This window comes from Furipterus horrens, unplaced genomic scaffold (assembly GCF_987537825.1).
Source record: "Furipterus horrens unplaced genomic scaffold, mFurHor1.1.pri manual_scaffold_1, whole genome shotgun sequence".
NCBI classification, from domain to species: Eukaryota; Metazoa; Chordata; class Mammalia; order Chiroptera; family Furipteridae; genus Furipterus; species Furipterus horrens.
The window spans coordinates 165,225,504-165,240,157 of record NW_028327171.1 but is presented as its reverse complement, the minus strand read 5'-3'; the positions used below and the strand labels follow the sequence as shown (position 1 = coordinate 165,240,157).

At 34.7% G+C, this 14,654-nt stretch overlaps 1 protein-coding gene across 6 annotated transcripts in view; it reads right to left on the bottom strand.

Moving 5' to 3' along the window:
• UBR3 (ubiquitin protein ligase E3 component n-recognin 3) overlaps positions 1-14,654 on the bottom strand; it is a 210,608-nt gene that overhangs the window by 65,143 nt on the left and 130,811 nt on the right. For 4 of the 6 annotated variants that reach the window (XM_090280628.1, XM_090280645.1, XM_090280632.1 and 1 more), the window contains 3 exons: positions 8,809-8,919; positions 3,614-3,826; positions 2,301-2,437 (listed from right to left, as the gene is read on the bottom strand). In XM_090280628.1, coding sequence (XP_090136754.1) covers positions 2,301-2,437; positions 3,614-3,826; positions 8,809-8,919 — 461 coding nt within the window. The remainder of the gene's footprint in view (positions 1-2,300; positions 2,438-3,613; positions 3,827-8,808; positions 8,920-14,654) is intronic. The other 2 variants (XM_090280637.1, XM_090280648.1) reach the window with 1 other exon arrangement.

Genomic DNA, 14,654 nt, shown 5'->3' with positions numbered 1-14,654 from the left:
AGTTTGCTGTAAAACAGTGTACCATGTTACACTGGCAGCCACTTCATGTATCTCATTTTACCGCCTCTGTTTATTGCATTATTTTTTTCCTGCTTGATTTAATCTTGTGTTTGTACGGTAACATGCTGTACAGGCTTGTAGCCTGGGAGCAATAGACTACACCATATAGCCTACGTGTGTAGTAGGCTATATCATCTAGGTTTGTGCAAGTACATTCTATGATATTCATACAACAAAATTGCATACTGACACATTTCTCAGAACATATCGCCATCATTAAGTAGTGCAGGACTGCCCATAATATGTGTACACACACACACACACATAACTGAGTTGGTCTACACCCCAATCTTCTACAACATTATTACCATAATATACTACAAAAGTTTTGTAGAACCTGGAAACCTTGGGGAATTAAATTATATTTAATTAAAAAATAAATAACTTATATTCAATTTAGTTTACTCATAAAGTGTATTTTACTCCAATTATGCAATTGGTAACTCCCCAGAAACAAAATGTTAAATTAATGTTATGTCTTCTCCCAAAGCATTCTGAATAAATAACAACAATAGTCAGGAATGTGCAAATTAGAAAGCTACTTCTCAATCCATTAGATTCTTTTACATCAATCTGTGTCCAGCATTTGCATTCTCTTTAACCAAAGATTAATGTTTCCTTATCTTGAGTTCTAAATTACTTGCTGCAATTCCCCTAAATCTGGTTCCATAATTTTCCTGGGTTCTAAAGACTACATATAATTTATTTACCCTTTTGTTATCCTCTACTCCAGAAATGGGACAAAGAGAATTGCCATGATGAACTGTATTCATGTATGACTTATAAAACTGAATGAACACAGGAGAGGAAAAAAGAGGCTGGGAACTGAAAGAACACTAGACCACGACTCAAGAGATCTGAGTTCTAGTCCAAGTTTGCCACTAATTTGCTACATGACTTCAGTCACATTATCTCTCTAAATCTTGCCTATGACAACACTACTGGGACAAAATATGAAGCATGCTTCTAGAGAAATACAGAGGTCTACAGAAATCAGCTATGGCAGAACATGTTTCCAAATTCCTAACTGTGCCCACTCTTCCCTATTTACTTCTTTTATGGTTCTCCATTTTCATTCTATTAAGTTTTCTAAAATTCTTATTTGGAACATTTCTTAGATATCAAACGCCTACTCAGTTGATTAGACTAATCCTACCTAGTCTGAAAGATAAAAGTTATTTACCTCTGTTTTCTTGAGCCTCCAACTAGCTACTAATAGAGGCTTAGGATATGCCTGATCTTATGCTTCCTCTCCTTTATCTAACCAAGTATAGTCTTCTAGGATTTTATTAGCTTTCACTAGCTTAAAATAAAATGTTCTTCTTAGTGGTTTTTTAAATAAATAAATAGTGTTTAACATATTACAATGTTCTAGTTCTCAATGTTATTATTTTTTGACAAAACTTGAATAGTAATCTCCATTTTTTTTAATAAAAATTTTATTTATCTATTCTTAGAGAGGGAAAGGGAGGGAGAAAGAGAGGGAGAGAAACAGGGATCGGTTGCCTCTCACGTGCCCCCAACCAGGGACCTGGCCCACAACCCAGGCATGTGCCCTGACTGGGAATCAAACCGGCAACCTCTCACTTTGCAGGACAATGCCCAACCCTCTGAGCCATGCCAGTCAGGGCTGAATAGTGATTTCTTAACACTACTCTTCATATATAATATTCACATGCTTTGAAGTAGATATCTGTCTCAAAGTGTTAATAATATACTTTTCCCACATATCCTATAATGCTTATTAACAACCCAATATTTCCTTAATATAAACTCTTCGGAAAAAGTGAAAAACTGTACTTGTATAGTCTTTCTAGGAGGTCCTAAAATTAGCCATAATTCCAACTTGCATTAAAAATATACTTTCTTCTGGGGGAGGGAGATACTGGGTGGAGGGGAGTAAAGGGGAAAAAATTGGAACTACTGTAACAACATAATCAATAAAATATACTTTAAAAAAAAAAAAATACTTTCTTCAAGGCAATTCCTATGGGTCCGCCTGGGTGACCAGGAGTCTCCACTCCTCCTTCCCCCTTGCCCCTTGCTCCTACATGCCCTTGAGTGGGTCTGGGAGTTCTTCTTCCCTCCACCTTCTTCCCCCTTTTTCCCTCAATAAACCCATTGTTTAATTCTAAAAATATATATATACTTTCTTCAAATAAAGTATGAATGGCAATGAACAAAACAATAAACCCAACTAATAATAAGTAAATATAAACATATATACTATATATACCTACCTAGCAACAGAATACATAAAGAGAAAATCATTGTCTGGTGAGCCTGGGGTCTTGCTATAGTCTCTATATTTCTTCTGAGTTGTATTTTTGATATCTTTCATTACAGATTCCATTTCTTTACTTAAGTTGGTTTCAGACTGTTAAAAATACAAATGAAAATATAAAGCTTATTTATATTAATTTTTCTCTAATAGTCTAATACTACAATGTTTATCATATGAACATACTAGAAAATTAAATCTAAAAAGTACATTAGCTACCTACTATAAACATATTTAGTGCACAAAGATAAAACAGATCAAAAATAGTTTCTCTTATTTTAGGGCTCTTTTAACCTAATTCTATATTGTGACTGATAATACTATAACCCAACCATTAATTAACCACACAAACTATATTCTAAACAAATGAGTGGATGTCATTAAAATAATGTTTTTGAAATAGTTCCCACGTTTATAAAAAAAATCTGACTTTCATTTTTCAAAGACTAATATCAATGTCCCTTACTCTAAGCATATTTTAAACATGTAAAAATTTATAATTAATAAAGAAACAAATCACAGGCTCTAAAATTATTCGTCAACTGAGAAAAGCGACTGCTACAGAATGATTCTGAATAGCTTTCAAAATGAATTTGTTTCCAAAGTCAAATATTCAAAGTTTTCATAAATTTACTGCATAAACTAGGCATGGCTGTCATCTCTCTCAAGAACTATATCATAAATCTATAATAAAGGTGAAATATTTAAGAATTTCAATCAAATAAATAAATCCTACTGAGTGGAATAAAAGATAGGTTCACTTAAACCAAATCACACAGTAAAATAGACTGACTTATGGTGAATGAATTTAATCAATTATACAATATTTTATCTAATGCACACACACAAATGTGTGTGTAAATCTATAATTACACATACATAAAGTATATGTGAATATATGTCTAAATATATCTTTATCCTGATGTACCTAATGGACATATTTTTTAAATTATTAGTCTATGTTTTACATTGCAAGATACATATAGTTTATCTGTTTGGCTTTTTTAGATATTTCAACATTTTTAAAAAGTTTAACTATACCTAAGCTTATAGTAGTTCATGATCTGAATATTTCATTAATATAAACTCTTTGGAAAAAAACGAATAATTTGTTCTATTACTCTTATTTTTATTTTTAATAACCACAAACAAGAACAAAATCTCTAAAAGCAATTTCTATTAAATGTATAAAAGTCCAAAGTAATTTAAAAAACAGAATGAAAATAAAAGCTAAAAAGTAGAGCTGAGTTAAACAGGTTTTTTCTGCCTTACAATAATGCTTACTGGGAAAGCTCCCGGCTGCCCCTGCAGCTCCTCCACTTCCTTTATGAGATCTTGTATGCTTTTGTTACTAGGACGTTGCCAAAGGTTATTTTCCGCATTGCTTCCAGGATAACAAGGAAGAACACTGTTCGCAAACTGCCTACAGAGAGGACATGTGAATTCTCCTTTGTCCACTGAGAACCCCTGAAGAACCTGGTCATTCTAAAAGATGAAATAAACATATAGATGTATGATGCACACCTTTACATAAAACACAATTTATACTACTACATTTTATAGTAAATAAACTATGTAAAAAAACGTATCTCCAATATACATCATAAGAACATAAATGAAATCTCTTCATTTAACTGTTGAGCTTATCAAATCACTTCTCACATCATGGCAATCAGGCATAGCTGCCATTACCAACGAACAGCTGAAGCACCCTACTCTTCTCTCAGTACTGACACATTCAAGTAATTATGTAATCAGTCTGAAATGTGGATTTATGATCAAGAAAACCTCAAAAACTAGGCCACATTAAAGTGGATCACTTTCCTTTTATCCTTGCCCCTGTTTTTATAATCTATTAGTGATTGCTGGAAAGATTCTCCAAGTGCCCATGTAGATAAGATAAACAGCTACTGAGCATAAATTAAGCCAGAAAAAAAAATGTGATGTGTCTTCTAAGGTGTCTTAACTTGCTGAAGACAACTGACTAAATTTTATGTAATACATCTGTCTAGGTTTAATGGATAGGAGGAAGATTTAGAGTACTCAGAACATAAATGTGATAGGTGGAGAATTAACACATTCCTTCAGATATTTCTGATAGAAAGAGGAGGAAAAAGAATTTTTCAAAAAGAGACACAATGCACATGAGCTTTTGCTCATGAGAGACTGCAATACATGCTAACTAACCAGAGGACTTATGACAAGAATTCAGGCTGATACATCTGTTCCCTTCTTTTGCCTGACACCATGCCACACCTATTTTGCTTTTGTAGGCCATTGCTGTTGTGTAGACCTGTTATATATCTTTTTCCCAGCAGTCTCTTATTGTTACTAACCTAATGCTTTATCTCCAAATACATTTTAAGTCCTTTTTGTATATGTGTGAATGCTGCAATATGACCATTATTACTAACAAGACAAAAAATGAGAAAATAGGATATAAAAAAAATAAATTTATTTGCCTATGGTTAAAAAGGTAGTTAATGGCAATGTCAGAATGAACTTAGGTTTCCCAACTCTTAATTTAGTGCTCATTTCACTATATCTTGAATCTCAAATACTTTGACTAACAGAACTAAATTCTATTTTATTTTACTTGTGACGTTTATTTTTTCAAGTTCTTAAAAATGTAACACCTGTCTTCCTAAAGCCAATTCTACAAACACTTATTAAACTCTATCATGTGTCAAGTGATAGAAACAACTAGATTATAATAATAATGTGATAAATGCAACAAAGAAGACTTCCCAAAAAAGGAGATTGTGAGCTAAGTTTTAAAGATACAAAAGAAGACTGTAGTAAAAGGTTGGGGCAAGGGTCCTGGGCATTGAAAGACGTTCTGTGATAAGCTTCCCTATAGCCTTAATTTTAAAGAATACTGGGTCCACCTCCTTACCTTGTTTGAAATTCCATCCTTTCCTGAGGCCTCCTCAGAAACCCTCTCAGCTAGGTATCACTCATTCTCCTATATCCCTCACATCTCAGTGACCTCATCTCCAGCAGTGGCTTGAGATCATTACTCTTGCATTCTCCTCTCTTTGAGGCTCATGTCATTTAATGATACCACCCTTTTCCTTCCCTTTTACTGGTTTCCACTGTCTTCAATCACATGAAGACTTTGGTACCAGATCAGTTCTCCTCATCACTCCAAGCCCCACCATCCCCCTATGCAACTTCAGTGTGCAAGCGGACAACCCGTCTTACATCTGAATCCTTCAACTCCTGGACCTAATCAGCTCCTATGGCTTTAACCTCCACTCTACCACCAGCACCTGTTCCCATGACCACACCCTTGTGCTGTAATGACCCCAAATTATCCATATCTGAAAATACTAAATTCACACATCTTACATTCTGACTGCCAACTCCTGTCTCCTTTACTCTCTTATTTTTGTCCCAGTTTATCAAGCCATACGTCTCATGCCTATACCATGATCTACCACTTCAAAAAACCTCAAGTCAATACTTCTCATTCCCCTCCATATGTCCTTCCATCATACATACCTAACAAAACTTTCATACAAAATTAATTCAACGTAATACTTGTCCAATTCTACAAACTGAATGCTGTTAGAAAAAACTGAAATAACTTCTTTCACAAACTATTTTCAACATCAGTTGAGCCCTGAATATTGCATGGCAATCTTGCTCCAACACAGTATGAAGCACTCTCTCACCCAATTCCAAAGTGGTTTTTCAAAACAACCTCCTCATTTGTAAAGTCCCTACACCTACCCTAGCCTTACCTTCTTTATTCTGGGAGAAAAAAGCTACAACTCCTTCCTTAGAAAGAGGAGAGTCATGTCAGCTGCTTCAGCTTCCTGACTTCTCCCAGCCCAAATATCTAATTAATAAATCCTATCAGTCTTCCCATCCACTTTCTTCCTCTACCCCTTTACTAATATCTCCTAATCTCCCAACCACAGTGCTGCCGGTATGATTTACCTAATGTGAGATTCTTATTACAAATGAGAATCCTTCAATGATCTCCATCATCTCTCACCTTGATTCCTTTCACTCTCTTATGCTGCACATGCAATCTCTCAGAAGACCCTTTATATATATATATTCATATTCTATACATATTTCAAATATCTAACCTTTTCTCCATCTCCACCGCTATGACCAAGCCCAAGCCACCATCATCTCTTGCCTCCTAAATGATATCACATTTTTTCTTAATTCTCCTGCAATCCTACAATAATCCCCTGCAATCCACACAACTACCACAATAAACTTTCTGAGCATGTCATATCTCTGCTTAAGAGTCTTTAATGGCTTTAATGTATCTCCGTAAGGAATCTGTCTAAAGTTCAAATACCTTATATGGACCACAAAGCCCTTTACAATATGACTCCTAATTACTTCTCCAGTCCTATCTTGTATCACTCAAGCACCTAACTTCATGAAATGTTCTAACACTTGGCAGATGTTCCAATAAGACCCTGTGTACACTCCAGAATAGTTAACACATATACTGCAACTGTTGATTTGTCTTGACAGATGTTCCAATAAGCCCTTGTGTACAGAAATACTTGATTTCTGTCTCACACAATGCATCGTAAACTCCTTAACAGAGAGTGTGTCCTGTTTATTACTGTATTCCGAAAATCTATCACAGTATCTGGAACACTATAAGAATTGAATAAATATCTATTGAATGATTAATTGAATAAAGAGGTATACTAAAGGAATAATGTGTTCACAGAACCATTAATTAGCTTAATGCTGAATTGACGGAAGATAAAGTTAAAGCAAAAGGCAAGCCCAGATCATGGAGTGCCTTGAATGCCAAAGAAAAGTAAATTTTATCCCATCAGGACTAAGTAAAAAAAATTTAAGCCATATGTCATCAGATTTACATTTTACAAAGATAAATATATAGTGATTAAATTAGAGTTGGAATAAGGAGATTGATAAGAGAGCAACTGCAACAGTGAAGAGATAAAGGAATACACAAAAAAGTAGAAGTGGGACTAGTAAAGGCAGAATATAGTCAAATAAGAGGAGACAGAATCAACAGAATTTGGTAAGTGACTGAATATGAGAGGTAAGGAATAGGAAAGGAAAAAAAAGAAATCCACTGCTTCTGAGTTAGGAATCTGGGAAAAGAGTAGACCATGTTTTTAAGAAGTTGAGCTGAGAGAAAGATAAAAACTGCAGTTATAGGAGAACACAATGTCAAGGGAAGGAATTTTAAATGGCAGACTCTGGTGTCATTATGAACTGAAAAGAAGGGACAGACCAGGCAGAAAAACTAAAGATAAAGAGGAAATAAAAAGTTTATTTATTGATATATCACAGCCCTTGTGGTAATGAGGAGAAAGGAATACTACAGAATAAACAGAAAGATTATTCTTGAACAGAGGAAGGAATACTACATCAAAGATTAGAAAAGAAAGAATTGGTTGGGATGCAAAGTCATTTATCACGGATAGAAAAACAAGGTAGGAAGCTAAAGCAGTATGTGAAAGAGAACCACCGTTTTCTTGGTGACACAGGAAGAGACAGAATCTGAAGAGACAAAAGAGATCTTGGGATTTAGGTAAAGAATGGGATAGGGAAGACAAAGGTGTGGAATAGCTGCTAAGGGGACTAGAAGAGGAAACTCATCAAAGACAGATAAATGAATTGGTAAGTTGTATCTACAGTCCATGACTCTAGTCCAGTGATTTTCAACCTTTTTCATCTCATGGCACATATAATCTAATTACTTAAATTTTGTAGCACACAAAAAAGCACATATTTTGTCAATCTGACAAAAAATAGATATAATTTTGATTCATTCACACTGGACAGCTATTATTGTATTGGCTGTTGTCATTTTTTTTATTTGACAATCCAAGAAAAAAGAGGTCAGTGCCCCTGAGTAAATGGTCAGGTATTGCATGCTTTAGAAATTCTTGTAGCACACCGGTGTACCGTGGCACACTCGCTGAAAATTGCTGCTCTCAACTAAGGCACTATTATAGGAAACCAGCAACTTATGGAGGTGCCAGTTTACTTGGTTTTATGATTTTTCTAGCAGGGCTAGCTGCCTAGGTCTATGATCAAAGGAGGTAGATTAAATGACTGATATTATGAGCAGAATGGGCCAAGTACAAGTAAGTGAGGCTAGATAAGAGCTAATACACTAGGGAAAACGTACAAGGGTGAATGGACTAGAGATCTTGATGCCAGAAGCAAAACACACTTATAAGAGTGAAAATAGAAGAATTTAAAAAATAATCAAATCGTATGGTAGGAGAACAAAGCTTAATATTTCAGAACTGGAGTAGCAAAGTATAAAATTAGCAACTACAGCCATGGAAGTCAGTTGCTAAAGTGGAGTAAAAAAATGAAATCCATAAAGTTGAAGAGGTGAAGGAACTCTGAGTCTGGATAGTTCAAATGGGATGTATATGCTGTAAAAATATTTAATACTGGGAATGATACATATACCTTTAAAAATTATTCAATTAACTTACCCGTAATGATTCCATGTAAGATTTATGACAATCTATATGTAATGTGTGGCCACAGGTTTGTACATAAACACCTCCTTCCCAGCCAATCGATACTGCCAAGAGACAAGAACTCTTTAAAAAAAAAAAAAGACAAAATACAATTAATTTTAAAGTACAAACCTGTTTAAATATACCCACATGAACCTCTGAATGGTTTCATATCATTATACTAATATGAACTTTGTACTTTTGGGATATTAAGTAATATCTGACTTGACAGCCTTAAGGCAATAGCTTTAAACTAGAAATACCATAAAGTTTTAGCCTCCAAATCTCTATGCTAATAATGAAAAATAATTATGAATTAGCCTTTCTCCACCCCATAAAATATAAGCTCTCAATATTACACTATAGTTCAGTGTAAACTATGGTGCTATTGATGATTTTACCTGTTCTATATAGTACTTAATCTCTGTGACTGACATTAACAATGTCCTTTTTAAAATGTCTATTTCCCTTTGGCTTCCATATGAGATTCTCTTTTGATTTTCCTCCCATCTCTTTAACCATTTGACTTAGGCCTCCTTTTAAGACTCCTGTCTTCCCCTGCCATTTCAATGTTTATATTCCTCAAGATTCTATTCTCAGTTCTACTCTCTCTGCATTAAAACTATTCTCCCTAAGTGATTTAATCAGTAAATTCAACTCCCTCCAAGCTGGAGCTCTTGCCTGACTGACAGATATAAATATTTAGCTGCCAACCAGAAATCTCCAGTTTGGAGACATCCATCAGATAACATAAAATTAATGTGTCAAAAACTTGCCATTTTTTTCTATTAATCATTTCTTTCCTCTTGGTTTAAAAACTATATAGTCTATTTAGTCACCAAATCAGAAAGCTAAGACTCATTCTACATAACACCCTTTCCTTTGCACCACAGTTTTAGTTCCCAAACTAAACTCAAGATTTTAGCTTGTTCTCTTCATTCTCACTATAACATTCAAGTCTGTATCATTTGTGGTGTGTGTGTGTGTGTGTGTGTGTGTGGTGGGGTAGGGTGGGTCTTATATAAAGTTTCTTAACTGGCCTTCTTGACTCTGATTTTCATCTCTCCATGATGTATCCTCCAAATAGCTCTCCAAAGTATAAATTTAGTCCTAAGAATAACCCCCCAAAAGTGCCTTAACTGGGAAACATTATATAAGCCAACTACATATTCGTTTGAAATTGGTTTTAAAAGTTAATTGCTTCTATCTCCTCTTTCTCTTACATCTTCAACTTCATCTCTATTTGCCTTCCCTTCAACCTATAAACAGGCTTAGATATTTCCTTCCAAAATAATTTTGAGTTTTCATTTGGCCTCTATCAAATAGCACTTGACCCTGAACTTGAGTTCACCCTCTAGAATCTGTAGTAAATAGACGGCCAAGCCAGAGCAATATGAGGCATAAGGTCTAATACGAGTGACAGCATATGATGAAAACTGAGCCATAAAAACTGAGTAAACCTTTAAATTTAATTCTTATATTAGAAATTTGTACATTACAATGTAAGGTGAATAAATCATCTTTAAACAATAGTAGACAAAGTTCCAATATTAAATCAAAACTCTTCTAGAGCATCTGAAAGCTGAAAATATTCTAATGCAAAATACCTACCCAACAGATTTAAATGTATGTGCAGCAACACAAATCAAATACTCACAGGAGGTGAGCTAGCTTCTACTGTTACAAATCAGAAAAACAACAGGAGATCTGCTCATTTCTGTTTTATGACTTGGAGTCAGTTGAAGTAGAAGCAGATTGTGGTATTAGATCATTTTAGAATGGCTGGTATTTAATAAACAAGCTGCTCTCTTTGACAATGTATTGTAAAGATGTAATTAATCTTTTTTAAAATGTTTGTTTGTTTATTTATTTAGAGGGTACAGGAAGGAGAAAGAGAAGGAGAGACATCAGTGTGAAAAAGAAATGTCAATTGGTTGCCTCTTGTACACACCCCAACCAGGGATGGAACCAACAACCTAGGCATGAGCCCTGACCAGGAATCAAACCAGCAACCTTTCCCTTTGTGGGATGATGCCCAACCAACTGAATGACACCAGCTAGGGCTAATCTTTCTTTTTAATAATAGCAGTTAGCTTAAATAGTAAGTCACTTGTTAACATAATTGTTGGGTGCCTTATTTAAATCTGCTAGATAACAGTCAGAAAAAAAAGCATTTACTAATATGAGACTAATATTTTAGAAATATTTCAATGATGTGCCCACCACTGTGCTAAGTGCTTATCATTGAATCTTCACAACCTCAATATTTATTAAAACATCACACAGTAAGTGATGTTATCCTTTTTTACAAAAAGAAGAATTAAAAGTTTACCAATTTCACTCAGTTATAAATGGTAGAGCCCAAGTTAAAATACAAGTCTGACTCCAAAGCCCTGGTTCCTCCCCTACAGTGTTACATCTCTCATATATAACACTTAGTAATTGTATTGTCTTACATGACTAAAATTCTACATGTCAACTCTATAAAATGCATGCATTTTATCTGATAAGAGCAGAATCTACACAGTTTAATACGATAATCAATATCAATGTCCACTGATAGTAAATCTTCCCTATACATTCTAACTACCAAACTCTGGTATTTATTGCTAGAATAATTCAGTAAGAAATCCTATAAGCATCTACAACATACATAGAATGTGCTAGCCCCTCAGAAAACTATATAATGAATTAAAGAAATGGCCCTAGGCCATTTCCAGAGACACAGCCCAGGGATCACACCATATACAAGGTTCGTCCAGAAAAAGTCCAGCCATTGTTAATATAACAATAACTGTTTGTATGTTATCCTTGTAACCTAGCAACCAAGGAGAGTGGACAGGAGTGTGCATGCATGAACAATGACACATTCATTGTACTGGTTAGCAGGGGAGGTAGACCCCGTTGAGTGAGCATGTGTACTGTGTGGCCATTGCATTCAAAATGATTGAGCAAGTAGAGCAATGAATCTGCATCAGATTTTGTGTTAAGCTTGAACATTCCTTTGCAGAAACTATTTCAATGATCCAGAAAGCCACAGATATGGGAAAATGGTGATTAGCAGCTTCATCATGACAACAGGCCCACTCATGCATCACATCTTGTGCAGAGTTTTTTGGTGAAACATCAAATCACCCAGGTGACTCAGCTACCTTACAGATTTGGTGCCCTCCAACTGTTGGCTTTTCCCAAAACTAAAATAACCTTAAGAAGGGAAGAGATTTCAGACCATCAATGAAATTCAGGAAAATACAACGGGGTAGCTGATGGCGACCAGGAGAACTGTGTGAGGTCCCAAGGTAACTACTCTGAAGGCGACTGAAGCGTCATTGTCCTGTGTGCAATGTTTTTGTATCTCATTATCTTCTTCAATAAATGTCTCTATTTTTCACATTACATGGCTGGATACATTATGAACAGACCTCATATACATAAAATCACCATTAAATTAAGTATACAAAAGTATTAATATAAAAATAAAATCTCACAATCACAAATGGAAACATAACAAATATTCAGATTTCAGAATCTAATTATTTAAAAAAAGATTTTTTTCCAGAAATGATTAAATATTCTGGTGGCAAAGAAGAGATACCCTACTTTTTCTTTTCCTAATTAGATCTCCCCTTCCCTCAAGATTATTTTGTTCTTAGGTATGAATTATATTTTGATTAAGTCAAGTCATTTTTCTATTTGGCTTCAGGATTTATCAAAATGATAAAATTAAAATCAAGATATTCAAGAAAATAAAATCTAAATAAAGGTTGTAGTAAACTTCTGCAAGAGCAGAACTTAGCACAATTTCATCATTTTCTTCAAAAATGAAGATTTTATTCTCCCTGACTAATAAAGTAATACATATATGAGGGGAGACCCAAAAACCCATAATTTATTTATAAAAAATTATGTACAGTATTCCTTCACTTATCGCGGGTATTACGTTCTAGACCACCACCACACACACACCCCGCCCCTGCAATAGGTGAAAATCCACGAAGTAGGAACCTTAAATTTATTTTAGTATTTATATATATATTTTAAGGCTTTATAAACCCTTCCCACACACTTATAAATCATTCCCAGTCCCTTATTAACCTTTCCCACTCCCTTATTAACCTTTTCCACACTTTTATAAACATTACTTATGTTCTTAAACATATTCTACACTCTTAAACCTAAGTAACTTTAACAACATATATATACAGTACTGCAAAATCCTGCGAAACAGCGAAAAATCCACGATAAATAATTAAATATAACATTTTTTAAAATCCTGCGATACAGTGAGACCGCGATAAGTGAACCACGATACAGAGAGGGACTACTGTACTTAATCTTACATGTTTAAACTTAAGTCACCTTCGAAGTACTCTGCATTTGATGCAATACACCTATAGAGACATTTTATCCACTGCTCAAAACAGTTTTTAAACTCACCAATTTTGATGCCTTTTAGTGCCTCTATCATTTTTTGTTTCATCTCTTCTACATCGGCAAAACTACCCTTTGAGGACTTTCATCAGGGAAACAAAAAAAGTTGCTTGGGACGAGATCAGATCGATAGGGAGGATAGGGCACAGGGGTCATGCCATTTTTTTGGTCAAAAACTGCTGAAAACTCAGCACTGTGTGGGTAGGTGTGATCATAAATCACCCATCATGAAATGGGCAAATGTATTGAAAGAGTCTTCAAAAAATTTCACTGAAGCCAAACGCAGCCTCTCAAAACAAGGTCAGCTGGTACACTGATAGAGTTGGGTTCCTAGAACACTCACCTAGCGGGGGAAGCCTGTACTACAAGGGGCCTGCCCTTCAGAAGATAATTGCGGTTTTGGGGGGGGGGGGGATTCCCCCTTGTATACACTGCAAAAAATTCAAAGAATAAAGAAAAAAAGTGTGAAAGTATGTGTGTTTATCTTTCCAAAATAATGATAATTTTATTTTAAAGTCTCAAAATATATGGAAGCATGGTACTCATTAGCTAACCCTAACTACCTTATAAAGCTTAACACCTGAGCCCTTCTAAATTGCTGCCTGAAAGATCATTATGAGCCCTATTGTAGAGATGAGGAAATTGAGTGTTTATTTGGGCAAGTTCATATAATGAAGAAATGGCAGAATCAGTACCAAACTAGTTTTCCTGACCTGGGACTCTTTCACACTACAGGATGCATAATTAGAGCCATCTTCTCCAAAATCTACCTGAAATCCTCTCCTAAGTCCAAACCACTGAACCACACTACTCCATCTCTTAGCATCAGTAGGTCAGTACTGTTTATCCTCATTAAGCATTCTATCTTCTATCCTACTAGTTTCTTCCATTTAATCCAGTGCATTATGGGCAAGAAAAGAATATATTTGGAAATCTATCGAGATTATCATCTCAGATAAGCAATTTAAATTATTTCATATGTTTGCTTAAATTCAAAATACAAAATCAAAAAAACTTCAGGTGAAAGGAAACCCCATCTGATAATCCAGTCAGGAAACATTAAAAATGGTAGAAAATTTTTAAAAAGGAATTAATGCTGCTGCAACTAAAATTAAATCGGTCTTTCAAGACTTATGACAACTGAGTGCTAAATTCACTAGGTACAAAATCTGGACAAAAAACTACCAAGGGCACAAGAAACCATAGCACCCATGTATTAAACCTGCCCCTACTTTACTTTTAAACAACATTAAATAAAATTTTATTGTATATATCTTTATATTAAAGTAAAAGGAGGCAAAAATCTTCACAAAATATTCATGCCATATATAAAAGTTTTCATAGAGTTAATACTTATTATTCCATTGTACTGGGTTTGTATACCTCCC